We start from the raw sequence: 27,843 nt of genomic DNA on the forward strand, positions 1-27,843 counted from the left end.
ATCAGTGTGTGAATGTGTGTGTGAATGGGTAAATGTGGAAGTAGTGTCAAAGCGCTTTGAGTACCTGGAAGATAGAAAAGCGCTATACAAGTACAACCCATGTATTTAACCCTATGGGTTAGGAAGGGGATTGCACTTCAAGAACATATGTGAGTCAAGGCAAGTGGCCAAATACCTTTGGTCATATAGTGTATCTGAAAATGAGTAAGAAGAAGCAAAGCTTATTTAATCCTACACCTTTCTGCTTCATAGCAGTTACTTGCACATATTCACTTCCTGTTCCAACTCTGTAGCACAGTTTCTTATCCACTTAATGTGAGGAATATCTTGTTTTCAATAAGTATAATTCTAAATAAACACTTTTAGGTGCTTTCTGAATTGGAGCTAGGGAATATCAGGTGTGGCTTTCTGTGTATGGCATTTTTGTTTGAGGTGTCAGAAGAAAAGAGCCAGACTTGTAATGTAGTTACACTGTAGTTTATTCATTCATACAAACTCGAATGCGAGCTGCTGTCCCGCTATGGAGGGAAGCCCAAAGGCCTTGTAGTGTCACTGTAAAGTGTTCCCATCAATCAACCACATTAAAAAAACATACAAAGTAATTGCACAAGTTGATGTACGTTTGACGTACAATCGGTTTCCCTTTTAACACTGAACCATGAGGAAATGTTTGGGTTATAAGGCGAAGGGGGGCATAAACATCATCTGACATAGCCAGAATTGTTGATGGAATGCGGGTTTCAGTCAAGATTGCAGCAGGATTACCTCCTCTAATCTTACCATGAAATGTTCATATCCAACATTTGATTATTAGCGTTGCAAAACAAATGCAATTAACTACAGTACAAGAAAGAAATAAAAGTTTTGGAATGCATAACTATGATAACTGTAAGGCATATTTGGTTTTGGTGTCCAGACGTGGTAAACTTCCTGTCAGACGGACGTTCCCTCCTTCAAGCCCACAAGCTCTCCCTTAACAGATAAGATCAGGTGAGGCAAATGGAGCGTAGTCTTGCTGTGTACAAACGTGTGCTACCTTGTCATCCTGGTGCTCCTGTAGTGTTTTCACCGTCTCCCTCTCTTTGGTCAGCTGCTCCTGAGTCGCTTTGAGAAGTTGCTGGAGTTTGGTGGCGGCCTGGCCAAGATCTTTGGACAACTTCTTCTCTTTCTCCAACCGCTCCTGAAGACATAAAAAAGGGAAACGTATATCATTAATTTTCTAAACGCGTAGTCGGTTCAGGGTCGTGGGTGAGCTGGAGCCTATCCCTCGGATCGATCAGTCAGTCGCAGCTAAGCACACAATTGGTTCTTGAACGTGTTTTGGAACTAGCACATTTCTCAATAAAATACAATGTAAATGAAAAACAAAAAGAGTTCCGGTTTTAGCAACATCCATATTTTGGTAAAGGTCTTTACACTTTGAACACAATATAAAGACTGTACACTACAGCAGTGGTTCTCGACCTTTTTTCAGTGATGTACCCCCTGTGAACATTTTTTTAATTCAAGTACCCCCTAATCAGAGCAAAGCATTTTTGGTTGAAAAATAAAAAGAGATAAAAAAGTAAAATACAGCACTATGTCATCAGTTTCTGATTTATTAAATTGTATAACAGTGCAAAATATTGCTCATTTGTAGTGGTCTTTCTTGAACTATTTATCAAAAAATATATAAAAATAACAAAAAAAGTTGTTGAAAAATAAACAAGTGATTCAATTATAAATAAAGATTTCAACACAATCATCAACTTGATGTGCCCTCTTTGGGGATTGTAATAGAGATCCATCTGGATTTATGAACTTAATTCTAAACATTTCTTCACAAAAGAAGAAATCTTTGACATCAATAGTTATGGAACATGTCCACAAAAAATCTAGCTGTCAACACTGAATATTGCATTGTTGCATTTCTTTTTCACAGTTTATGAACTTACATTCACATTTTGTTTAAGTATTATTCAATAAATATATTTATAAAGGATTTTTGAATTGTTGCTATTTTTAGAATATTAAAAAAAAAAAACCTCACGTACCCCTTGGCATACCTTCAAGAACCCCCAGGGGTACGCGTACCCCCATTTGAGAACCACTGCACGGCAGTATATCAAACAAACGAAACCACTTCTTATTTAATAAAGTCAAAACAACAACTAGCTAAACGGTCATTTGCAGCCGCTCTGCCGACATGCATACACGCTGTCACTAGTACTGTGGTGCAGTCGCTTTGAAATCACAAATCTCTGACTTGGCCAGGTTGCTACAATGATTAGAGAAAAAAAACAAATAAAACAGGAGCGAAGGGGGTGAGGGCAGTGTCGACAACGCTGTGGATGCTCCCTTTATGTTTCAAGTCACACATTGCTTGTCCATTGCTTTCTTTGGACTCATATTGAGCTAGCAAAACTATAAAAAAAGGCAAAAAACATTTAAAAAAAAAAGCACAATAAGTAGCAATTAGCACAGGAGCTAACAACACTGCTCTGCTGGCTGAATGAGTAGTGATAAGCCCGCCCAAAATGGATGTGCTGCCGAGAACAAAACGGCTGCTCTGCAAGGCACACAAGCCTTGAAATGAAACATTTGCACAGGAAGACAAAACATTTTTATTTGGTCTGTGGTTTGTAATTTGAGGTTCCCCTTGTATGTATGACACTTCACTATGGACAACATACAATCAACACTTTGAGGGGGGAATGAAAAACAGGCTTTGCTACACATTTATAATTGCGTACCAACTATATCTGGCAGTCATTTCCAGACATAGCAACTGTTTTGGATTATTTTGTTATTCTTCCACAAACAAGTTAACCTGGCATGATGTTGCTGTTCAAATCTGGCTTTGGTAATGATGGCAATGTAGCTCACAAAGCTATGCTCGTGTTGCTAACGTTTGTGTCCTCCTCTACTCCTTACTGTTGCGTTTTTTGCGATACACCTTATCTATAAATGTTGGACAAGTGCAGGGCTACAATGCATGATAGCCTAGAGACAGGTGTGAACAAAGTCAAACAGGACATAAAGTTCCTTAAGTTTTCCAAGGGCGTAAAACCTTTTGAATTCATACTTTTTTGCTGAAATTTCTCAATAAACCTAATACATTTTCTAACAGATATATTTTTAGTTTTGATCCTTTTTAATGTCTTTTGATCAGATCACAGGTTTAAATTCATAAAATAACTTATGTTGTGCTATCCATCCATCCATTTTCTACCGCTTGTCCGTTTTGGGGTTGCTGGAGCCCATCTCAGCTGCATGCGGGCAGAAGGTGGGGTACACCCTGGACAAGTCGCAGGGCCAACATAGACAACAGTCACACTCACATTCACACACTAGGGCCAAATCAGTGTTGCCAATCAGCCTATCCCCAGGTGCATGTCTTTGGAGGTGGGAGGAAGCCGGAGTACCCGGAGAGAACCCACGCAGTCACGGGGAGGACATGCAAACTCCACACAGAAAAATCCTGAGCTCGGAATTGAAGTCAGGACTACTCAGGACCTTCGTATTGAAAGGCAGATGCACTAACCCCTGTCCACTGTGCTGCTAATGTATACTAATTAAAATTTTGACATTTGAGGATGTCAAAATCAAATAAAAACATTACATATTTGGTATTTTTGTTTAGGCCTTAAGTTGATTGATGTATATGAGCAAAGAAAGTACCGGTATCTGCTTCTCACTGCTCCCCTCACCTCCAAGGCGATGGGTCAAATGCAGAGGTTAATTTCACCACACCCAGTGTGTGTGTGTGTGTGTGTGTGTGTGTGTGTGTGACTATCATTAGTACTTTAACTTTAAAACGATTATGAACCAAAATGTTTTTATGCCCTCTTTGAAAAAGGACAGACCTTTACGTCCTTTCTGGCTTTTGGGGTATTGTCGGATAAACTGCCAGTGTATCGTACACCTGTGAAAGGAATGGACATTGACTTTTGACTCTAAAGACAAATCATGTATAAATGGAGTAACTAAATGTAAAACAAAATGAAGAACAAAAAAGTCAGCCTTTGTGTGCCGAGGGTTAATTGTTGGGATGTATGGGACTGTGAGATCAACAATACTAAATGTTCTAAAGACTATTACATTGTTTGGATGATATATTTGAGATTATGACCACACCTTGAGCTGGACAACATCTTCTGTGTTGCCCTCTGGCGACTCTGCAGAAACCTTAAGTAGATCTAGCTGAGCCTGAAGTTCTGTGATAGTCGCCTGGGCCTGCAAGGAATCGCCACAACAGATGTTAAGTTAGCGCATGTTGTCGCTGCAGCTACTGGAGTCAATTTTTTTGTTGCTTCTGGTTTAACTCTGACAGAATCTGGTAACACACAAAGCGACTATAAATAAAGACACCTACAATACAGGCATCTGTGTGTTAGTCAGCAAACATTCTTGTTCTGAACCAGCAACACACGTCCGCACACCAAAGCTGCTCGACCGGTTAGTTCTGCCTTTGAGCGAGAGGCTCATGTTAAAACAGCGCAGATGATGTTCGCAGTCATTTCACAAAGGAGAGGACGGGGAAGCGATAGCATGCGAAAACGAAAAGGAGGGTTGAGAAGGAGCTGTGGTTAGTTGTGAGCTCATATGGTTAGTGTCAAGAACTACTGTGTCGCACATCTACTAGGCAGACTGAAAACAATACTTAGTTAGTGAGTCATCTGGATCAGGGCCGTAACCAGGATTTGACAAATACCGAGGTCCAAAAAATGTTGGTCCAAGAGGAGCTCAGAAAGGCTGAAATCACGGGTTTTTCCAGTACCCTTAAAAATAATATTACCTTGAGCAGCACAATGAACAATCCACTTTTTTAATTAATATGCTGAAGTGTGTTAAACAGTTTCAACATCATTAAAACCTAAATATGGGAACTCCCGACCTCCTGCTTTGAAGTACATGTCCTTGTAAGGGGCGCCACAAGGGCTACCGGAAGTAATGTATGTACCTTAATATTTTAATCAGTGACAGTGGGTGACGTGTCTGGGAACACATTTGGGGTAAAATTTCATATGAAGCACCTTGTCATTAAATAATTTACATTTGACACGCGCTTCTTCACACAACACGCCCCCACCCGATCTTACACGGATAGCGAAGCTCTACGCACAAGGCGTGTTCTGCGTGTAGGGCGGGGCGGCACCTGACTGACATGACAGTATTATACAAACAGCAAACCACATTCAGGTAACACCAACATTAGAGACTAAAGCATGATTTCATGTTAACATTATGTTAAAAAAAAAAAAAAGTTAAAGTACCAATGATTGTCACACACATAGTACATGTGGGGAAATTATTCTCTGCATTTGACCCATCACCCTTGATCACCCCTTGGGAGGTGAGTGGAGCAGTGGGCAGCAATGGTGCATGAATCATTTATGGTGATTTAACCACCAATTCCAACCCATAATGCTGAGTGCCAAGCAGGGAGGTAATGGGTCCCATTTTTATGGTCTTTGGTCTTTGATTTGAACTCACGACCTACCGATCTCAGGGCAGAAACTAACCACTAGGCCACTGAGTAGGTATATGCCACTGAGTATGTATGTTGATGGCACATTTCAGATCAGATGATGTTTTAAGTAAAAGTGGACTTAATTGTGTAACAATTTTGTCTGGAGTTGTATCGGGTTTAGCTGTGCATGATCAAAGATCGTATATTGCAATAGGAAGATCTATCACATTGTGATGTACAGCGCACAAAATGTCCCACACAAAGTATATTTGCTGTCAGTTATATTATCTTCTTCTAAAAACATTACAAAGGACATGACCTCGGTGTCCTCAATGGTAGTTACGGCCATGATCTGGATGTGCATCCTTGTTCAAAAATATTATTTTTTGCTACTCGACTGAAGAAAAAGTAGAGCTGGAAGAAGAAGGGAGAGTATGAATGTGAATGAATGTCCAGTACACAGTACAGTGCCTGGTGCCACAAGGCTGCCCTGTGACTCTCGCACCCTGACCTGACTGGGGTGAGCCTCAGTGGGGCCATTCTGTTCTCGCTGACCACTCATGGTGATTGGGCTCGGTTGCTCTTTGACCTGAAATAGGAAGCCGTTGCTCGTCACTGAATACATCATTTGCAGCCGCAAACGCCACCGGGACTCCAGCGAGTTTCTTGTCCGCATTAATGAGGAACGTCTAGAAGGGGGTGTTCACACTGGACGGGTTTGGTTAGAACTCTGGTTCACTGGTACATTTTTTTTTTTGTGAGATCTAAGTTGGTAAAAATTCAGTGCTTTTAAAAAAAAATATGATTTGTAATTAAATATTCTAATATTAGAATATTCAGTGGTTCACAAACTTTTTTCACCAATTCCTATCTCAAAGAACACTTTGCTCTCCAAGTACTACCATAATGACCAACATTAAAATACAGTAGCATAAGTATTCATTAAAACGAGGCAGAGCTTTTATTAAACAAGTACATTTAATATTTACTCCTACTTTAACATCACACACAGTTTGAACAGTAACACTTTGTTTAAATATTTTTTGAAGTGATTCTTTGGCATATCACAAGATGGAGCCTGCATACCACTATTGGTGAGCTTACCACAAGTTGACAGTCGCTGCTCTAATTAATCTCTTTTTTAATGTAACCTAAAAAATGCCAATAAAAAGCCCTTAACTTGAAGTATTTTCATTTAAATTGCATTAATATTAAGATGGGTATTTAAAAAAAAAAAATCCCCCTAAGGTAATTTACAGACTTGAAAAGAAGCAGTCTGTTTTTACTAAAATAAAACAGTCAGCTCCTTATAAAATGCTGAAGTTTACACAACAAAAAACACTTTTCTGAGCAGTAAGTATAGAATGTTGAAATTTTAGCTCTTTTCTCTGCTTCAGATCATATAACATAAATAAAACAGAGCCATCAATCAGTGCTAGCATATATAAAACAAGTGGTTTAAGAGAACATATATTTGTTTATATTGGTCACAATTACATGTTAAACTTTGCAAAACAGATCAGAGTTTGGTTTTGATTGGCTTTCCTGACATACTTATGTTTTGTACTTGTACAAAAATGTGCAACATTGTCTCTTTTTTAAACATTCAATGATAAGAACATGAAATTATTGAATCACAAGCTTTGTTTTAATTTCGGCAGAAATTAAAACAATGACAGACGAGGCAGGCATGCGCCTTCTGACACACATGGGGGAATAAAACAACATTCTCCTTCATGTGAGGCTCCGATTATAAATATAATGTACATTGGACATGTAATATATCCACATATTGTTTTTAAAATATAACGTACACATAATATATCGCTGTATTGATTCTTAAATGTGTGAGAAATATTAATATTGGTTAGTTTAAAACAAACTCGGAATTGAAGCCATTTATCCAAAACTTGTGTAATAGATGGTTGCACGTTAAGTGTGAATTTTTTTTAAAAACTTTGTCTACCCTAAAAACAATACATCAGTAGAACTTGGAAGTATCAGAAGTGTGTTGATGGTTTGTATATGTTTATTATGAATATTTTACAATATTTGTTATATAAAAAAAAATCACAATATTTTAAGCTGCTAACCTCAGTTTTGTGACAGAATTAGGTTTTTTTTTGCCATGGTTTCACATTATATTTGTGCCACATTGTGATAATGTTGGTGCTCTTAGTCAAGCGTGTCAACTGTGATTAAAATAACAGAACGACTGTAATCAATGAATTACAGCTAACGTGATAGTTTCACATAAGTTTTTGTAGTTTAGTTTGTGTTGAAAATATACATCAAACAAGCTGCCCAATAAGGTTGCAACTTCCCTTTTTACTTGGCCAATTTAATGTTAAAGTTTAATGCAAAACATACCATTTATAATTTTCTGCTTTAATTCAAACCAGAGAACCAAACCATGAGTGTGAACACATCCTACATGAAACACAAATGTGCTGGAATTTGCAGAAGTACAACAAATCACCTTTAAAAGCTCCTCCTTGTGTGCCTGGGCCTCCTTCTGGGCCAAGCCCAGCTGGCTCTGACTCACTGACAGCTGCAGCTTTAACTGAACACACAGGATACATCACATGGTTAAATGTATGAAGGTTCTGCAAACATCTTTTTTAGAAAATCTACCTGTTCCATCTCCTCGGCGATGCAATGGTTGTCTGACTGCTTCTCCAGCTGTGCTTCCAGAAGCAGCATCTGCTCTTTCAGCTGCAAGAGACAAGTGGTTTTCCTCTCAACGATGATCAGATAAACATTATATGTACTGTAAAAGTGTGTGTGTGTGGGGGTGTATGTGTGCGTGTGTGTGTGTGTGTGTGTGTGGGGGGGGGGGGGGGGGGGGGGTAGTTCTAACCTGCTCTATACTTTCTTTTTCTGACTCCATCATCTGGACCTTTTCCAAAGCCTGGTCGCATGGAAGTAATGATACAGTAAAGAGTATCAGTCCGGGTCCCAGGGAAACTAAGGAGATTACAGATAACTTTGCTTACTGCTCTCAGCTGCTCCTCTGAGCTCGCCATCTTTGACTTCCACACCAGCTCCTCCTCCTCTACACTCTTTTGCAGATGTTTCAGCATTCCTTCCTGAAGAAAAGTAGCTGAGTTGAGACCAAAAAGTTCCACCCTTTAATCACAAAATATAATCATTCTTCTACCGTTTCAGCCAAAACCGTCCTGTACTGTTCACATTCAGCTTGCAGGGAGCTGCGGGTCTCCTCAGCCTCCTTCATCTTTTCAAGCAACTCCTGAAAAAATTCATAACATCAAATTAATCAAATATAGTCGATGGCAGGGGTCGACAAACCGCGGCTCTGATGTATTTTTCACCGACACATTTTTTTCAATAACGAGTGCATTTGTGAAAAATAATTTCATCAATTTCGACGGTTTGTCAGGCTTTGGATGTGTAAAGCACAGGTGTCAATGTCATTTCATGTGGCCCCGCCACGTGTAGTCATGTCATTCAATGTGGCCCATCACTTCCTGTCAAAAATCATTCAATGTGGCCCGCCATTTACCACCACGTAAATCAATTTGGCCCGTTATTTCATGCCACATCAACACTTTCTAGTGTGCATTTTTGCATACAGTACAATTTTTACAGAAAAATTTACTGAATGCAACTGCATATGTTCTACACTATTTGATCATGAAACATTTGAGGGTTCCTTCCATCCATTTGCTACCACTTATTCCATTTGGGGTGGCGGGGGGGCGCTCGTGCCTATCTCAGTTACAATCGGGCGGAAGGTTGGGTACACCCTGGACAAGTCGCCACCTCATCGCAGGACCAACACAAATAGACAACATTCACACACTAGGGCCAATTTAGTGTTGCCAATCAACCTATCCCCAGGTGCATGTCTTTGGAAGTGGGAGGAAGCTGGAGTACCTGGAGGGAACCCACGCAGTCACGTGGAGAACATGCAAACTCCACAAAGCAAGATCCTGAGCCCGGGACTACTCAGCACATTCTAATTGTGAGGCAGACGCACTAACCCCTCTCCCACCGTGCTGCCCACATTTGAGGGTTATCAAAAATAAATACTTAATATCTGCTTGTCATCTTGACTTACATCCATTAGTAAAACATAAAATAATCAAAATCAGTTGCCTATGCAAACTCCAGAGCATCTTTCTTAAGTAGAAAAAGGGGAAAAAATGGCTCTTTTAATAGTACAAGTTGCCGACCCCTGGTCTATGGTAATGGAAACTTCACAAGATTGCAGCTTACTGGTGATGTTTGACTTGAATGAGATTGTTGGCTCTGCTGGTGGCTGAGAACCTCTTGCGCTTTCTGCGTAAAGGCTTGTAACCAATTTGGCTACACGGACAGAAAAATATAAATAAATAAATACATACATAACCAGAATTGAAACTGCTCTTGTGGCATCAGCTTCATCTACCTGTTCGGTCTCTAAGGGTACAAGTGGGAAGAGTTTTTGCAGAGATTCTTTGGTTTCACTTTGAAAAGATGCCAGCTGGGCTGTAACAGCCTACAAATAAAAAACACAATCAGCAGGGAGATAGAATGCCAAGTGTTCTACTGCAAGGTGTTCCCGTCATATTCACTTCATTTTGCTTAGCTTCCCTCAGCTGCTCTTGTAGTGACACAACAAGGACCTCCTTCTCTGTCAGACTGCAACAAACAAAAACATTCAAATCAAAATTCCTGACCGATTAACGTGTGACTTAGCTTTTTATGCTGAACTAAATCACCTGCTCTTTATTTGCTCTATGGAGCCATTTGATTGCTGAAACAGAAAGAGCATGCACAAAAGCCAATGTGATTATTTCCTGTCCAGCGGAGAAGGTACAGTAATGACGTGAGCTTACTGCTGTATTCTTAAGTTGTGCTGTCTCTTCCTTGAGGTTTCTAAGTTCGTCTTGAAGCGAGGCGATAAGGCTGGAATCCTCACTAAAGAGATCGAGATCATGTCTAAACAATCAGCACATATTAAAAAGGTGAAGCAAGCACAAGTCCAGACGAAACTTACCTCTTATTCCGCTGCTCCAACTCAGAAATCGTGTTCTCCTGAATAACAGTTTGTAATTAGCTGGGCCATTCATAATTTAATGGTTTTGATAAATAAATAGAAACTGTTCCTCGAACCACCAAAGGTACATTATTGATAAAAAAAAAATCACAGTATATCCGAAACACTTACAGCAGCCTCCTTTTTCATTAGCAATTGCTTCAGCTCGTCGTGGAGCGTGTTCAACTGGCTGTCCCTCTCCTGAAGACTGCACATGGCATATAGAGTTAGTATTTGGGGAAAAGACTCACCAAAGTTTTATAAAACATGGTTACGGTGATAAGTATGTCCTTTTTTCAAAATACATTTCAGCCCCGAGAAATAAATGGTTCCGACTCCTAAATTCAATATTAAGATTAATATTCGCATGATTAAGTACACACTTAAAATTATTGATCTAATATTCTAAAACAAAGACTTGATCATAAATTGGTCATTTGCATTCCTTGACTTGTGTTTTGCTTGATAAGGACACAAGACAGTAGCAAACGACCTAAGAAGTTGTGTTAGATATATTAATGACAAATATTTAGAACATTTTTTGGGGTAATTTTGAAGTAATATTATCTTTTGCTCTAATCTAATATATCTTGCAAAAGTGTATCTTAATCCAGACTATTCCACTCTAGAATATTTTAATACGAAAAACAGCGGAACTTCGATTAACAAACAACTCCTTGTATGAAACTTTCAATTTACGAATCACAAACTGAATACAAAAATATCCTGCGGTATACGAAACTTGTCACAATGTACAAACATTTCATCCACGTACTTTGTGCCTAGCAGCCATTTTTGGCAGTTAGATCTCCCTCCAGGGCTTCTTCAGTCAGCAATACAGTGCTGTATTTGGCTACTGTGCTCAGTGCAGGATGTTTTTTTTCTATAGCTTTTTTACAAGATTTTTGTAGTATGGGACGTGGTGCGGTGAATAGAGCGACCGTGCCAGCAAATTGAGGGTTCGATCCCTGCTTTTGCCATACAAGTCACTGCTGATGTGTCCTTGGGCAAGACATTTCACCTTTGTTCCCAGTGTGTGTATGAATGGGTGGTGGTCGGTGGGGCCGTAGGTGCAAACTGGCAGCCATGCTTCCGTCAGTCTACCCCAGGGCAGCTGTGGCTACAAAACGTCGCTTACCAGGTGGGAGTGTGGAGTGAATGTATGATGGGTTCTCACTTCTCTGTGCGCGATTTTAAAGTCTAGTGCAGGGGTCGCCGACACGGTGCCCGAGGGCACCAGGTTGCCCGTAAGGACCAGATAAGTCGCCCGTAAGGACCAGATGAGTCGCCCGCTGGCCTGTTCTAAAAATAGATCAAACAGCAGCACTTACCAGTGAGCTGCCTCTATTTTTTAAAATGTTATTAATTTACTAGCAAGCTGGTCTTGCTTTGCTCGACATTGTTAATTCTAAGAGAGACAAAACTCAAATAAAATTTGAAAAACTAAGAAAATATTGACTTGGTCGTCACTTGTTTAAAAAAATTCATTATTTTTTTTTACTTTGCTTCTTATAACTTTCAAAAAGACAATTTTACAGAAAAAATACAACCTTAAAAATGATTTTAGGATTTTTAAACACATATACGTTTTTACCTTTTAAATTCCTTCCTCTTCTTTCCTGACAATTTAAATCAGTGTTCAAGTAATTTTTTTTTTTTATTGTAAAGAATAATAAATACATTTCAATTTAATTCTTCATTTTAGCTTCTGTTTTTTCAAAGAAGAATATTTGTGAAATATTTCTTCAAATTTATGATTAAAATTCAAAAAAATTATTCTGGAAAATCTAGAAAATCTGTAGAATCATATTTAAATCTTATTTCAAAGTCTTTTGAATTTCTTAAAAAAATTTTGTTCTGGAAAATCTAGAAGAAATAATGACTAATCTTTGTTAGGAATATAGCTTGGTCCAATTTGTTATATATTCTAAAACATGTCATCAAAATTCTAAAATTAATCATAATCAGGAAAAATTACTAATAATGTTCCATAAATTCTTTTATTAATTTTTTCAAAAAGATTCGAATTAGCTAGTTTTTCTTTTCATTTTTTTCGGTTGAATTTTGAATTTTAAAGAGTCGAAATTGAAGATAAACTATGCTTCAAAAATTAATTTTAATTTTTTTCGTGTTTTTCTCCTCTTTTAAATCGTTCAATTAAGTGTTTTTTTCATCATTTATTCTCTACAAAAAACCTTCTGTAAAAGGAAAAAAATGTACCACGGTATGACAGACAGAAATACCCATATTTTTTTTATATATATATATATAGATTTATTTATTAAAGGTAAATTGAGCAAATTGGCAATTTATTTAAATGTGTATCAAACTGGTAGCCCTTCGCATTAATCAGTACCCAAGAAGTAGCTCTAGCTTTCAAAAAGGTTGGTGACCCCTGGTCTAGTGTATAGCTCTATATAAATCTAATCCATTATTATTAGTTTTGCTAGCTCAATATGAGTAAAGCAATGGACAAGCGGTGTGTGGTTTGAAACATTCAGGAAGTTGATGTTGGGGGAAAAAAAAGCTAACGTGATGAGTTTTTTTTAATTAATGCACTATTTCTGCTTAATATAAAATATATATATATTTAGCACAGGCAGCTGCTTAGGGTGCAATCTGCTAGAAGGGGCACCAAATTGCAAAATCTATAAATAAAAAAACTAAGTAAATACAAATGAATGTATAATGAAACACAAACTGCACTCTTATAAGGGAAGTTTACTTTTAAATTAACAATAAAATGTCAATACAGTATTAAAAGTGTTTAGAGCAGGTGAGTAATTATTTGTGAAAGACTGTAGTCACGGGCAAACTTACCATTAGGCAAACACAGGCAGTTCCTTGGGGCTGTCCAACGTCTCATGAATATGATTTATATAGGAAGTATTGTATTTAAAACACATTTATTTTTTTCTTAATTTGCTCATTCAATCATGATTGTTTCAACAGCTCCCCCTGCTGTGAACTATTCCATGTTACTTTGGATACGTTCCGAAACACTTACTTTGAGAGTTTAATTCATAAAGCCCAGAAGAAAAGAAGGCAAGAAGAAAACAGTTTTATCAAAACTAGCCGAGGTGTCAACTGTCAAGCTTTTACTAAGTGACAGCGAATTAGGTGTACAACAGCAGCAGTCTGCAGCAGCACTGCTACCTTTTCATCGCAAGTAAGGGAGTATTAATTTATTTAATAATATATTCCAAATTTTTGGCCACTGTAACATTACACAGTTTTAACAGTAACATTGTGTTTGAAAATAGAAAAATAAAACACTGTACTTTAATCAAGTAAGTCTTTGGCATACCACTAGATGGAGCCTGCGTATCACTAGTGGTAGCTGTACCACAGTTTGGGAATCACTGCACTGAATATGTCAAGACCAATTATAAAATAGGAAACAAACATGTACCTGAGCTTTAACTGTTGTAGTTCTATAGCATTTGCCTGTGGATTAAAAAAAAATAATGAAAATAAATGAATGGAGTCATAGTAAATAAATTAGACTCTCACCTGGTCATGATCCTGCTCTTGTTTATTCTGACTGGCCTCCAGTAACGAGTTGATGGATGTCAACTGCTGCACTAGCTGTTGTTTCTCAACTTGTGATTCCTGCAGCTGAGCATTGAGAGCGTCCACCTGAGCAGAGCGCTCCTTGACCTCCGTCTCCAGGTGGCCAATTTGTACCTGAAATTCTGCATGGGGAAAGTAGTCTCATCAATAAACAGCTTCCAAAAACATAATTACCGTATTTTTCGGACTCTAAGTCATAGTTTTTTTTCATAGTTTGCCCGGGTGTGCGACTTCCACTCAGGAACGACTGATGTGTGAAATTAACACATTACCGTAAAATGTCAAATAATATCCTTTAGCTCATTCACGTAAGAGAAAAGACGTACAAGATTTCATGGGAAATTAGCAATTAGGAGTGACAGATTGTCTGGTAAACGTATAGCATGTTGTATATGTTATAGTTATTTGAATGACTCTTACCATAATATGTTACGTTAACATACCAGGCACCTTCTCAGTTGGTTATTTATATATATATACAACATATAACATACACTTATTGAGCCTGTTGTTCACTATTCTTTACTTATTTTAAATTGCCTTTCAAATGTCTATTCTTGGTGTTAGGTATTATCAAATAAACTTTCCCAAAAAATGCGACCTATACTCCAGTGCGACTTATGTTTTTTTTCCTTCTTTATTATGCATTTTCGTCAGGTGCGACTTATACTCCGAAAAATACGGTAACCATAATTTGTCGAATGGTGGCTTCCGCTCGCATAGATATGCCATCCACTTGATCAAATAACGCTAATGTAGCCTCCAGATTTAACCACTGTAGACAACGAGTACTCATTGTTGTTGAGTAAATAAAGTGGCTACAACATGATAAAATATGACATGACAAACAAATAAAAACTACAACAACCGCACTGTTCATTCTCCATTCATTCGATTTCCAATCCAACCTGAGAGTGTGCTGCTGTCCTGCTGGGCTTTTTTCAAAGAATCTTGCAGGTTGACGTTTAGAGTCTGTGTTGTTCTCATCTCCTCACACACCTCCTCTAGTTTCCTCTGCAACACTTGCTCGCTCTCTGCATGACTGGCCTGCCAATAATACAAACAATTTAAAATGTTGCAACAGCAGAAGGCAATATATATTCAATGTGTCCTTCCTGGATTCAGACTCAAGCACCTAATTAGGAGACTTTCCCTGTGCCTACCACTTTGTTGAATTGCATAATTGCTGAAATACAAAATAAAAAACGTGACACGACCCATAAATGGACATGTATTAGTATGCCAACATACTAAGTGCTGACTAAAATTATAAATTTATTGCATAATAGCCTTTTTTAAAGACCTAAAATGTGTACAAGGGGTGGAGTTAATAATTACCGAAACTAAACACCTGACTGCTGGTGAAAGCAGACTAACATGCTTCACATAAACAGAAACTGGCAACATTTCTAAAGTAGGTGACTAATTGAATGACAGAACAGGATGCACAGTTCAACATGGCCTCGCACTGCCATTGTGTTGTGTTAGCGCTCTTATAGGTAGAGAGATATAGTGAGCTTGAGCTGAGAGATGCTCAGACACGCACACATTCCAGCTGCTGCTGAGACACGGTTTCTTACTAGCTTTATCATTTGTGTATGTGTGCATTCCAGCCCAGCCTGAGATCTTTGCTTCCAGCGCAATTAAACTTGCTGTAACATTACCCAGTCAGATGACAGGAGGAAAAAGTCTAGGCTTGTTGCAATTTAGAAAACAAACATTTTGGAAATGCCTTAAAAAAATAACTATGATAAAGGCCGAACCTGTAAAGCGGAGAGTTGCTTCTCAGTGGCAGCGACTTTAGCCTCCAAGCTTTTCTTCATGTGTTCATTAGTGTGCAGAATTTCACTCTTCTCTCCAAGCTCCTTGGTTAGTTTTCCACATTCCTGATGCAGTTTGGCTAGCTCTGCATTTTGTCTGGGGACAGAACCAAGTGTGAGAAAGGCCATTTCACAACACATGTTTGTTCAAAAGTTTGGAACTCCGGGTTGACTGTAAACACTGTACTTAATGTGCACTTACTTGCTCTCAGCCTGACTAGTGGCTTGGTTGAGGGCGTCCCGGAGAATAGAGTTCTCCTGCTGGAGACGGGCCAGCTGGGCATTGGGGCCCTTTTCAAGTTGGTCCTGCAGGCCGAGAATCTAGCAGACAGCATTGAAGTTTTGTTTGTAATCTTGAGTCGATGCACAAATGTTGACTCTACACTGGTAAATCACACTATTATGTTGAAAGACTAACTTTTGCATTGAGCTTCTGTGTTTGGGCTACATGGTCCTGGTAGCTGGCCTGCATGCGAGCTTGCAGAGCAATCATTTCCTGCTCCCTCTTGCTTAGCTGGGAACTCAGCCTTGTCTCCACACTAGCCACCTTGGACTTCTCAGCCGAAAGCTCCTAAAAGCAGACAAAATGAATTACAACTTTTTAAATGAGCAAAAATGCTTTGTATTTACGGATCGTCTCCATCAGGGTTATGGCGCCTCAATCCTGATCATTTTGCCCAGCTACAAATGATGTTGCGTGTCAATTGAGTATGCATTATACACTATAGCAAAACGGCACAAGCCTACGATTTCCAGGACCCAAATATGCAGATATTCCATAAATTATTTGTGTGCAAGATGTGTACTATGTGCACTTAATATCTGAAAGTTCGTTTAGCAGACTTCGTAGGGAGAATCACATGAAGCGTACATACACATTGTTGTCCCCTCTCACAACTTGATGTTATGCTCAGCAAAACTAAGGTGAGCATCATCAAGGACAAATTATTACCATTCCTCTACTACCACCTAGAGGACAAAACAGACAAGCAAATATGTGTATATACTGTATACACAAAATACTGTAACACTCACTGCTTTGACAAATGAATTTGTTTTGTACTTTACAGAATGCATTTTTAAATGTTGTGTTTGTTTATTTTCACAACCATTCTGCTAGAACCTTTTTTAACTTTACACACAGCTTGTAATATTTGATGTGATTAGTGGTACTGTTGTAGGTGCAACTGGACCAACCAAACCCATACAGAATTTGGACCCTGAGGAAAAGATGACCCTCATACCTTTGTGAGATCTCTCACACGGTTCTTTGCTGCAGAAGAGTCCTCTTGTTCGGCCGCCAGCTGTTTCTCTTTCTCCTCTAGTTGTTTCTTCAACATGGCCACCGGGTCTCCTTTCTGAGTGGCCTGCAAATGCACATGGAGCACAGTAATGCTTAAGTGTCCCTCTTCATTAGGCAACCAAGCATCCAGTAGACCAAATCTAGTTCCATACCTTGTGCCAAGTATCCTGTATGATGCCAGCTTTCTCAGACAGCATCTCAATGAGCCTGTGGGCTTCTGCCTCACTAAACACCATGCTGCTGACAGTGGACACTAAAACTTTGTAGGGCAGGTGCAGTGGTGCCTCGGATGGATTCACTGCTGCCACTGTACAGGAGAAGGACAGAACAAAAAGTTAAGCTTTGAAAATAAATTACATCCAGTAAGTCTGTGGCACCAGGCAAAAATAAGCCTGAGGATATAAGAACCGCACCCTCACTGACTCCTCAGGGCCCTTAAAAAACTTTTCTAGCAGGCAAAACAGGGCAACCATGTTTAGACAGGCTCTGCCTGCCCACGTGCCAGAAAGACCCAGCACTGCTCTAACAGAGTCTTATTTCTGATAAATGTGAGTGTAACATACATGAGTCCAATGCATCTGTAATATTAGATTAGATTAGATAGTACTTTATTTATTCCGTCAGGAGAGTTCCTTTAGGAAAATAAAAATTTTCAGCACAATCCCATTCAAGATCAGACAAACATTACAGGGAGACAGAACAGGATCGCTGACGGGTCTGCCGGCTTCCAGCGCCCCTTACAAAAAAGATGAGATACAGGTAAACAAGGGGGGAATGGGAGAAAAAAAAATAGAAGATTAAAATAAAATTAAAAAAATCGGTCTTAGCCTGGGCCCTGGAGAGGGGGTGCAGACTGAGGCCAAGGGAAAAAAACAACTCAGAGCCATAGTACGCATCCCTCTTACATGTGTGTAAGAGGGAAACATCGAACATATAGAATGGATATAAAAAGTGTACATAATGTTTTTTTTCTAAAACGTGAAAAGATTTAAGAAAAATAGTTTTATTTTACTTACAGTGAAGCCATTCCTTTTGAAAGCTTCATCTGACGTATTTTATTGACTTTAACATGAATATGCTGAGCTATCCAGCTCCAATACACTTCAGTAGGTGGCAGTGTTGGACGTTTGTTGAACCACAGTGCCATCTTGCTCATTTGTTGTTCCCCCTGTTTATTTTTGTTAGTAGCACATGGTGCTTGTGTTTCTTTTTTCAAAATGCATACATTCTTGCAAAGTGCACATGTTTGTACTTTATCACGTAGGTTTTGTATATCTGAATGTTAATTTTAATTTATTTTTCCCATTTGGCTCACAAGATTGAGACAGAAAAGAAAATTGACAATAAAGATGACTGACTTGACTAGGTTCTGTCAGATGTGGTTCATCACTTCCCTATTGTCCCTATTGCAAATGGACTTTACCCGACTCTTTGCAAATTTTTGTAGGAAAAAGTGTAGGTTTTCCGTAATCCCTCTATTAAACTAACCCATTCATCCATGTTCTACCGCTTGTCCCTTATGGGGTCGCTGGAGCCTATCTCAGCTGCATTTTGGGCGGAAGGCGGGGTACAAGTCGACACCCCATCACAGGGCCAACAAAGATGGACAACATTCACACTCACACACTAGGGCCAATTTAGTGTTGCCAATCAACCTATCCCCAGTGATGGAAAATATGTGATTTATCACATTAAAACAGTATACGGTCAGGAAGGGATTCTTTTGGCTCCATTCCTGGGTGGATCTCAAGTGAGAAGAAGCTGGGGGGTTAATTAATTTGCAATGCGGTCTGCTGAAAATGATTGAAAGAGCCATTCCACACAGCAACCGATGCAGTGGTCAAAGTTGGAATTGCCACAAAACACATTTTAAGATATTGTACATTTATTGCTGTCTGGCGGCTAAAGTGGATATTGTACATGTCACGTTTCATGTGTCAGGTAAACCATGATGAATGGGGCCATATGAATCATTTTTCTACTGTACCAACCAACAATCAAAATACAACTGCGCCTTAGAGCAATATGTATATATATATATATATATATATAAGGGTAAAGTGTCAAATTAATTTGCAGATGAATTGCTATTCTTATTTGTAACAATTCTTGATTAAAAAAAAAAAAAAAAATTTGGTTTTTTTCTCAATCTGTCCTATTCAGCCACTCAGGCAAGTCATATTGTTGATGTAGAGGCCCTTGTCTGCTGTACAGATTTACTTTAGAAAAGAGAAGTGTTGGATACTTCTATTGTTGCTTTATATGTATATGACTTTATTAAATGTTTAAGAAACATGTTATTAAACAAAAACAGTTTTCTTTCAAGTAATATAGAAATTGATCAAAGTTGTTTCTCTTTTTTTATAGAAAAATGTACAAACCCCGTTTCCATATGAGTTGGGAAAATGTGTTAGATGTAAATATAAACGGAATACAATGATTTGTCAATCATTTTCAACCCATATTCAATTAAATGCACTCAATCCCCAAACATGGCACCCACCTGTTCCCAATGAGCCTGCACACCTGTGGGATGTTCTGAATAAGTGTTTGATGAGCATTCTTCAACTTTATCAGTATTTATTGCCACCTTTCCCCACTTCTTTGTCACGTGTTGCTGGCATCAAATTCTAAAGTTATTGATATTTTGCAAAAAAATAAATGTTTATCAGTTTGAACATCAAATATGTTGTCTTTGTAGCATATTCAACTGAATATGGGTTGAAAATGATTTGCAAATCATTGCATTCCGTTTTTATTTACATCTAAAACAAATTCCCAACTCATATGAAAACGGGGTTTGTAGTTAATCCTAAAACTGGCGTCCAATGTTATTAAAAAAGTATATATTTGAATCGTTAGATTTAGAATCAAGAATGGAAACAAATTGAATCAAGTAGTACCCAAAGATTCACAATTTAAAAAAAAATTTTACTTCTCATTTTCAACCAACATAAAATCAAGTATATGCCAAGGTGTGTGGTCTGATAAAATTGAAAAAACTGGAGAGAACATTTCCATCATTTCAATAGAACTGTGGCAAAACGGTCCATAGTCCAAAATACCTGCTCACAAGTCATAAACCTAGAGCTATGTTACAGTAAATGAGAGCTATTTTAAAGTAGACAAGACAAGACACTGCTTACGAGTGACTTAAATTTTGCTTTGCTTCGCAAAAACATTTTGGAAAATTATGTTTGGAAATAATTCTTCACAATAAGAGAAATAAAATCGGATAAATTCATATGCTTATAATAATACACTTACCAGTCTCTGACTTTTTCTTGGAGGCTTTCTTCTTGGGCTCCTGGGTTTTTGGTGCAGGGGCAGTGGTCTGCTGCAATCCCACGGGGGGCACAGCCATGACGGGAACCTCTTTAGTGACAGCTTCTAGTAGCGGGGCAGACTTGGTAGGTCCTGAAGACTTGGTTGGTGCTACTGAGGCCTTGGCTGTGACCGCAGAAGACTTGGATGGGACTGAGGGGGTCTTCGCAGAGGGAGGGGCGGGCTTCGCTGAGGGAAGGGATGACTTGACCGGGGCAGGCGCTGACTTGGCCGGGGCAGGAACAGAATTAGCCGATGCAGGTGCAGACTTGGTTGAAAGAGGGGAAGACTTTGAAGTGGAGGAAGCAGATTTGTTTGAAGTAGATTTAGCTGCAACAGGGGCTGGAGCAGATGCAGAAGATGGGGCAACTGCTTTGGTTGGGTCAGATTTCTTGGTCTGGACTGGAGCAGGAGCTGCTGAGAGTTTGACCGGTGCAGGGGCTGCAGCAAGTGGACTAGACTTCTTCTTTTTTTTGTCTTTAGATGAAGGTGCAGGTGAGGGCTCAGCAAGAGTTGGGGTTGGTTCCGCAGCTTTGGGCTGTGGGTCTGTGGGTGCAGGGGTTGCAGTTGGTTTCACCTCAGTAGCTGGGATAGATTCGGTGGCAGGAACAGGAGTAGCGGCGACAATTGGGGCAGCAACAGGTTCAGGGACTAGATCAGCTTCACTAATCTCATCTGTTTTTTCTGATTCTGGGATCATTCCATTGGGTTTTTCATCCTTCTTCTTTGCACGGTTCTTTTTGTCAGCCGTTTTATCCTTTTTCTTTTTGTCCACACGAGATGACTGTATCTTACCTAACTCCTTACGTTGTTTAGCCAGTACCTCTTCATAAGAGGTCTCCTTCATGGAGAAGGTGGAGACAAGAGCAATCCCAATTACAGAGATCACCATGAATCCGCCAAAAACCATTATCCCGAGAGTCTGAGGGTCGTAGATATCCATTGTTCGATGTTTTTGTTCACTTAAAAAGAAGGAAAGACATTTTAACATGTAATGGAAACACAAAAAATTGTGGTACAGGATGACCAAAACCCATAGCGAGTGGTGAAAACCTGGATATATAAGACGCACTCATTACATGCCCTGAACAATGCCTGATTTTGATACTGTAGTCTAAACCAGGGGTGTCAAACTTGTTTTAATTGAGAACAATATCGCAGTTATGGCTGTCCTCTGAAGTCAAGTTTTAACAGTGAATAACAGAAATCCTTATTTTAAGACGTATTTTTTATATTTATATTACAAAAAAAACATGTGAATTAAATACTTTCAATATTTATTTTCAAAACAAACCCTGTTGTAGCTGTTTTAAAAGTCAACTTTTCTATTTATATACTACTATTACTTTATTGGGAGTAATAAAACTACATACTCTTGGCCGATTCAACACAACCTAAATAGAAATTACCATTGAATATAATGCCAATCGCCCAGTTATGACAGATTTTATTACCGATTTTGCAGTGGTTTTGTCAGAGCATGAACAACATGTTGCTTTTCAAATCTCTGAGTTAAAACATTTTGTTAACTCACTTTTTATTTTAGCATGCATTTCCTTCTTGTGTATTGCTTTTTTAAATTTGAGTTACTTTGACCAACAGAGAGGCTTTTTGTGTTGTACAGTACTTATATGACTAGCAACAAAAAAACTAATTTATTTAGGAAGAGGAGCTCCACTCTCCATTTGTATTGATGATAATTTGTGGTCATGTGTCATTCAAAATGTTTGAATTGAACGACAAATACTTAGGGTTCAAGGAAATGTTCTTTGACCCCCAGGTGAGCTACTTAAAATCAGCTCACTCTCTACTAGTTGGAAACCATTGTTAAAATAAACTCATGCTTAATTTAACATCCATCCATCCATCCATTTACTACCGCTTATTCCCTTTGGGGTCACGGGGGGCGATGGTGCCTATGTCAGCTACAATCGGGCGGAAGGCGGGGTACACCCTGGACAAGTCGCCACCTCATCGCAGGGCCAACACAGATAGACAATATTCACACTCACATTCACACACTAGGGCCAATTTTAGTGTTGCCAATCAACTTATCCCCAGGTGCATGTCTTTGGAAGTGGGAGGAAGCCGGAGTACCCGGAGGGAACCCACGCATTCACGGGGAGGACATGCAAACTCCACACAGAAAGATCCTGAGCCCGCGATTGAACCCTGACTACTCAGAACCTTCGTATTGTAAGGCAGATGCACTAACCCCTCTTCCACTTTGAAGCTCAGGTTAACACATTTGGGAAAATTGTTTTAACTAAAAATAATACTGTAAAATTAAAGGGGAACTTCACTTTTTGGAATTATGCCTCACATTCACAATCATTATTAAAGACATGACAAGGGATGGATTTAAAAAAAAAAAAAAGCATTCTAACTTGTAAATAAATGTAAATAAAAGTCTGCTTACAGGAAAGCCAATGTGAGGTCCTCTATTTCACCAATAAAATCCAATTAATAACCATTCAGAAACCGCAAACAATACTACATTTACATATAGTGAATTGACCATTAATGAAGTATTAGTGATACTGTTATTATAAGCGCTAATGCAGACAAACTACAGTATCTATAGCAAAGCCGTGATCACTACCGTGTGTCCCTATGTTTTGAGGTCTCGCTTCCTTGCCCCCTGTTTATTGTAGATCATTAATATGCATCTTCCTGGACAGAAGAAGTCTGAGGGCGTATTTTAACAAGTTGTTACACTTTGACAGCCATTTAGGCGAAAACGACACAAAGACGCTTGGTCCCCCAGGACTCCCTGTCCCTTTGCAAGGATTATGAAACATTCCTCATTTGAATGGAAATATATGAACATCCTAGCAGTCAGCATCTTAATGACAGCAGACATTGCCCAGTAAGTGATGCTTTATTATTTTTGTTGGCTTTTTTGAAGTCTGCAGTGAGTAGTAATCAGTGATTAAAGGGGAAAAAAAGCAAATGTGATGCGTGATTTAAATTAATGTGCTGCGTATGCTTAAATACTGAAAATACGTTAATATTGAATTTTATTATAAATGTGCCTGTTACTACATTACAAATATAATCACATCATGTGAATAAAACCTCAATGTAGGTTTCTGGGTGTTTTTTTTAAGAACTTTATAGGCGGAATTGCACAGTTCCCGTAGGCTGTATTGTAAGCTGACTTTTGATCGTATTTATTTAATATTTAGAATGCAAAACATAAAATAATTACTTACATCATCATGCCCTTCATAATGATTGTACAAGATAGGCAAAATTTCCCAAAAAGTGCAGTTCCCCTTTAAATGTAAAGGTCCAGTAATCTTTGACATGTCTATTTACTCCCTCTTAATAAGATGTGCTTAAAGCACAGATTCTCAGATTGTGGTACCAGGCTTCATCTAGTGGTACGATAAAGAAACACTTGATTAAAGGCCTACTGAAATGAGATTTTCTTATTCAAACGGGAATAGCAGGTCCATTCTATGTGTCATACTTGATCATTTTGCGATATTGCCATATTTTGATGAAAGGATTTAGTAGAGAACATCGAAGATAAATGTCGCAACTTTTGTTCGCTAATAAAAACGCCTTCCCTGTACCGGAAGTCGTAGACGATGTGCACATGACGTCACGGGTTGTGGAGCTCCTCACATCCTCACATTGTTTACAATCATAGCCACCAGCAGCGAGAGCTATTCGGACAGAGAAAGCGATAATATCCCCATTAATTTGAGCGAGGATGAAAGATTAGTGGATGAGAAGAGTGAGAGTGAAGGACTAGAAAAAAGAAAGGCGAGGGCAGTTGGAGCGATTCATATGTTATTAGACACATTTACTAGGATGATTCTGGAAAATCCCTTATTTGCTTATTGTGTTACTAGTGTTTTAAATCAGTGGTCCCCAACCTTTTTGTATCCGCGTATACGCTTAATAATTTATCCCGCAGCCCGGGGGGTGTCCTTTTTTTTTTATTTTTTATTTTGTCATGAAAAAGGGATGTTTTTATCATGAAAAAGGGAGGTTTTTGTGGTTGGTGCACTAATTGTAAGTGTATATTGTGTTTTTATGTTGATTTAATAAAAAAAATATATATATAATTATTTATTTTTTTCCAATTTTATTTATTTTAATAAAAAATTATTCTGCGGCCCGGTACCAATCGGGCAACGGCCCCCGGTGGTTGGGGACCACTGTTTTAAATGATAAATGGGTTGTACTTGTATAGCGCTTTTCTACCTTCAAGGTAATCAAAGCGCTTTGACACTACTTCCACATTTACCCATTCACACACTGAAGGAGGGAGCTGCCATGCAAGGCGCTAACCAGCACCCATCAGGAGCAAGGGTGAAGTGTCTTGCTCAAGGACACAACGGACGTGACGAGGTTGGTACTAGATGGGGATTGAACCAGGGACCCTCGTCCATTGCGCCACGCCGTCCTAGTGAGATTATATGGTACCTGAAAGTCGGAGGGGTGTGGCCACGGTTGTGGTGACAGCCAGTGTCTCCGGTGGGAGGAGGTAAGAGAGTCTGCAGTTGCAAGAGGACGCAAGCCGACTTATTACCACAATTTTCTCACCGAAATCTGACGGTTGACATGTGGTCGGGAACCATGTTAGCTTGACCGCTCTGTTCCATACTAAAGCATCACCTTCGGGAATGTAAACAAGGAAACACCGGCTGTGTTTGTGTTGCTAAAGGCAGCTGCAATACACCGCTTCCCACCTACATCTTTCTTCTTTGACTTCTCCATTGTTAATTGAAAAAAAAGCAAAAGATTCAGCAACACAGATGTCCAGAATACTGTGTAATTATGCGATTAAAGCAGACGACTTTTAGCCGTGATCGGTGCTGGAAGAACATGTCCGCTATAACCGGTGACGTCACGCGTAATCATTCGCGTCATCATTCCGCGACGTTTTCAACAGGACACTTCACAGGAAATTTAAAATTGCAATTTGGTAAACTAAACCGGCCGTATTGGCATGTGTTGCAATGTTAATATTTCATCATTGATATATAAACTATCAGACTGCGTGGATGGTAGTAGTGGGTTTCAGTAGGCCTTTAAAGTACCAGTACAGTGTTTTATTTGTCTGCCTCACAATACGAAGTTCCTGCAGTCCTGGGTTCAAATCCAGGCTCGGGATCTTTCTGTGTGGGGTTTGCATGTTCTCCCCGTGAATGCGTGGGTTCCCTCCGGGTACTCCGGCTTCCTCCCACTTCCAAAGACATGCACCTGGGGATAGGTTGATTGGCAACACTAAATTGGCCCTAGTGTGTGAATGTGAGTGTGAATGTTGTCTGTCTATCTGTGTTGGCCCTGCGATGAGGTGGCGACTTGTCCAGGGTGTACCCCGCCTTCCGCCCGATTGTAGCTGAGATAGGCGCCAGCGCCCCCCGCGACCCCGAAAGGGAATAAGCGGTAGAAAATGGATGGATGGATTCATACACAGTGTCACTGTTAATTAGATGTAATGTTACAGTGGACGGTGGACGGTGCGTCTGCCTCACAATACGAAGGTCCTGCAGTCCTGGGATCTTTCTGTGTGGAGTTTGCATGTTCTCCCCGTGAATGCGTGGGTTCCCTACGGATACTCCGGCTTCCTCCCACTTCCAAAGACATGCACCTGGGGATAGGTTGATTGACAACACTAAATTGGCCCTAGTCTGTGAATGTGAGTGTGAATGTTGTCCAGGGTATACACCGCCTTCCGCCCGATTGTAGCTGATATAGGCGCCAGGCCCCCAGCGATCCCAAAAGGGAATAAGCGGACACAAAATAATACATATACTTAATAAAATAAACCCCCTATGTTGTTTTTAATGAATGCTTGGGCTTACTACGCAACTGTATTTTAATGTTGTTCATTAATCTGGTACTTGGACTGCCAAGTGTATTCTGAAGTGGTAAAAAAAAAAAAAAGGTTTGAGAACAGCTGGTTTAAAGATAGAAAAAGGGGCACTATTATCCGTTGCCTTAGGATGTCGCTGTTCTGCACTTTCAAAAACGCTTGTCTTGAGGCTACTTAAAAAACTGGCTCAGAATCCACCTCTTCTATTACGTAACTTGTTTAGGATTTATTTTCATTTGCAATTGACTCTTGAATAAACTTTCATACACTATGAAAGATGGTAAACACTTATGTTGGTATACACAACTGCCAACTATCCCCTATATATACCTGAATGAATGAGCATTTATAGGTCAGATTAATTTGAATTCATTTTAAATGTGGATATGGATTATTTCCCCCCTTTTTGCCAACCATATGGAAGAAATGCAGCGTTTCTTAACAACGTCCATGTGCATTTAAAGGCTCTGCAAACTGGTCAAAAGGACGAAATTATACAACCTCCCATTTTGTCACGTCACACATCAGGACATCTGCACACGCTCACTACTGATGAGTGCACCTTTTACAGAGGTTCTTTTTTCCCAGCAGTACTTGAATCCAACACACCGAATAAACTCAACATTTATGCAAGAATGAATTGACGTTAACGTTGAATAAAAATGAAAGGTAAATTGACAAATTTAAGCAGATTCGGGTCAAATGTGCATGTGCGGAGTCAAGTCGATACGTGTACGTTGCACAGCTGCAGGGCATGAAGTTTTCCCACGACAATGTATGATCCAAATTTCAACATAAACTCCACTTCCGCATAATAATTAAATGTCGGTATTCGTAGGAGACTTTAATTCGCCGACTAAAACTACGGCACAAACTGAGGCCAATAAGAGCAAGCGTATTTAAAAAAAAATCAAAATCAGCAATTTTGTGTATTTGAGAAAATAATACAAGGCTTAGAACGTTTTAATCACTAATTTTCTGACTAGCACGGCGGCTAACGCAGTGAATCAATGAACTTGGCTAGCGTCTTGAACTTTCTTACAATGACGTGTCAACAGAAAAGTGTGGACGAAACAGACAGCGAATGGGGAGGGAAAAAAAATCACCTCCCCCCCAAAAAAATGAATACAACGAAATTGAAGTAGCTTTTTGTGCACTGATAAGCAGCTTTAGGGTTATCAGAATATAGCTTGACAAGCTAGTTGTCGCTGGCTAGTTTATGGACGTACTGGAAATTCCTATTCTCGCTTACCTCGCTAAGGATGAGAATGTTGTCTGCTTGGATGAAAGAAAAGTGGGTGATGGAAGATAGCTTTCAGGTGAAGATGGTCACCGCTTTGGTTGGGTATTTGCAGCGGTCTAGCTTGGTTGCTTTTCCCCCAGATGTCTCCCCCTAACTCCGCTGGGCAATCGCTGGACTACTGTGAAGTCGTGGCACTTCGAGCTGGCTAGACGTGCTGGCCCCGTGCCCCAGATACCTCGCGTTAATCCTGG

The 27,843-nt window shown here is 39.4% G+C and overlaps 1 protein-coding gene across 2 annotated transcripts; it reads right to left on the bottom strand.

Annotated features, from left to right (window-relative positions):
• Positions 1-461: 461 nt before the first annotated feature.
• On the bottom strand, positions 462-27,843 carry rrbp1a (ribosome binding protein 1a). Of its 2 annotated transcripts, XM_061910547.1 has the most exons (26): positions 27,602-27,841; positions 20,457-21,475; positions 17,342-17,496; positions 17,131-17,253; positions 16,305-16,457; positions 16,089-16,207; positions 15,830-15,983; positions 14,975-15,113; positions 14,007-14,188; positions 13,906-13,940; positions 10,626-10,701; positions 10,455-10,492; positions 10,294-10,375; positions 10,177-10,211; positions 10,030-10,096; positions 9,864-9,953; positions 9,692-9,781; positions 8,613-8,702; positions 8,449-8,541; positions 8,313-8,363; positions 8,087-8,167; positions 7,932-8,015; positions 5,964-6,041; positions 4,117-4,215; positions 1,037-1,180; positions 462-972 (listed from the first exon to the last, which is right to left on the bottom strand). In XM_061910547.1, the coding sequence occupies exons 2-26, from the start codon at positions 21,454-21,456 to the stop codon at positions 934-936; spliced, it is 3,297 nt and encodes a 1,098-aa protein (XP_061766531.1). In that variant the 5' UTR covers positions 21,457-21,475; positions 27,602-27,841; the 3' UTR covers positions 462-933. The 2 variants fall into 2 exon arrangements, with proteins under 2 accessions (XP_061766531.1, XP_061766533.1); XM_061910549.1 differs by lacking the exon at positions 5,964-6,041 and having other exon boundaries at positions 27,602-27,843.

This window comes from Nerophis ophidion, linkage group LG09, assembly GCF_033978795.1.
Source record: "Nerophis ophidion isolate RoL-2023_Sa linkage group LG09, RoL_Noph_v1.0, whole genome shotgun sequence".
Lineage (NCBI taxonomy): Eukaryota > Metazoa > Chordata > Actinopteri > Syngnathiformes > Syngnathidae > Nerophis > Nerophis ophidion.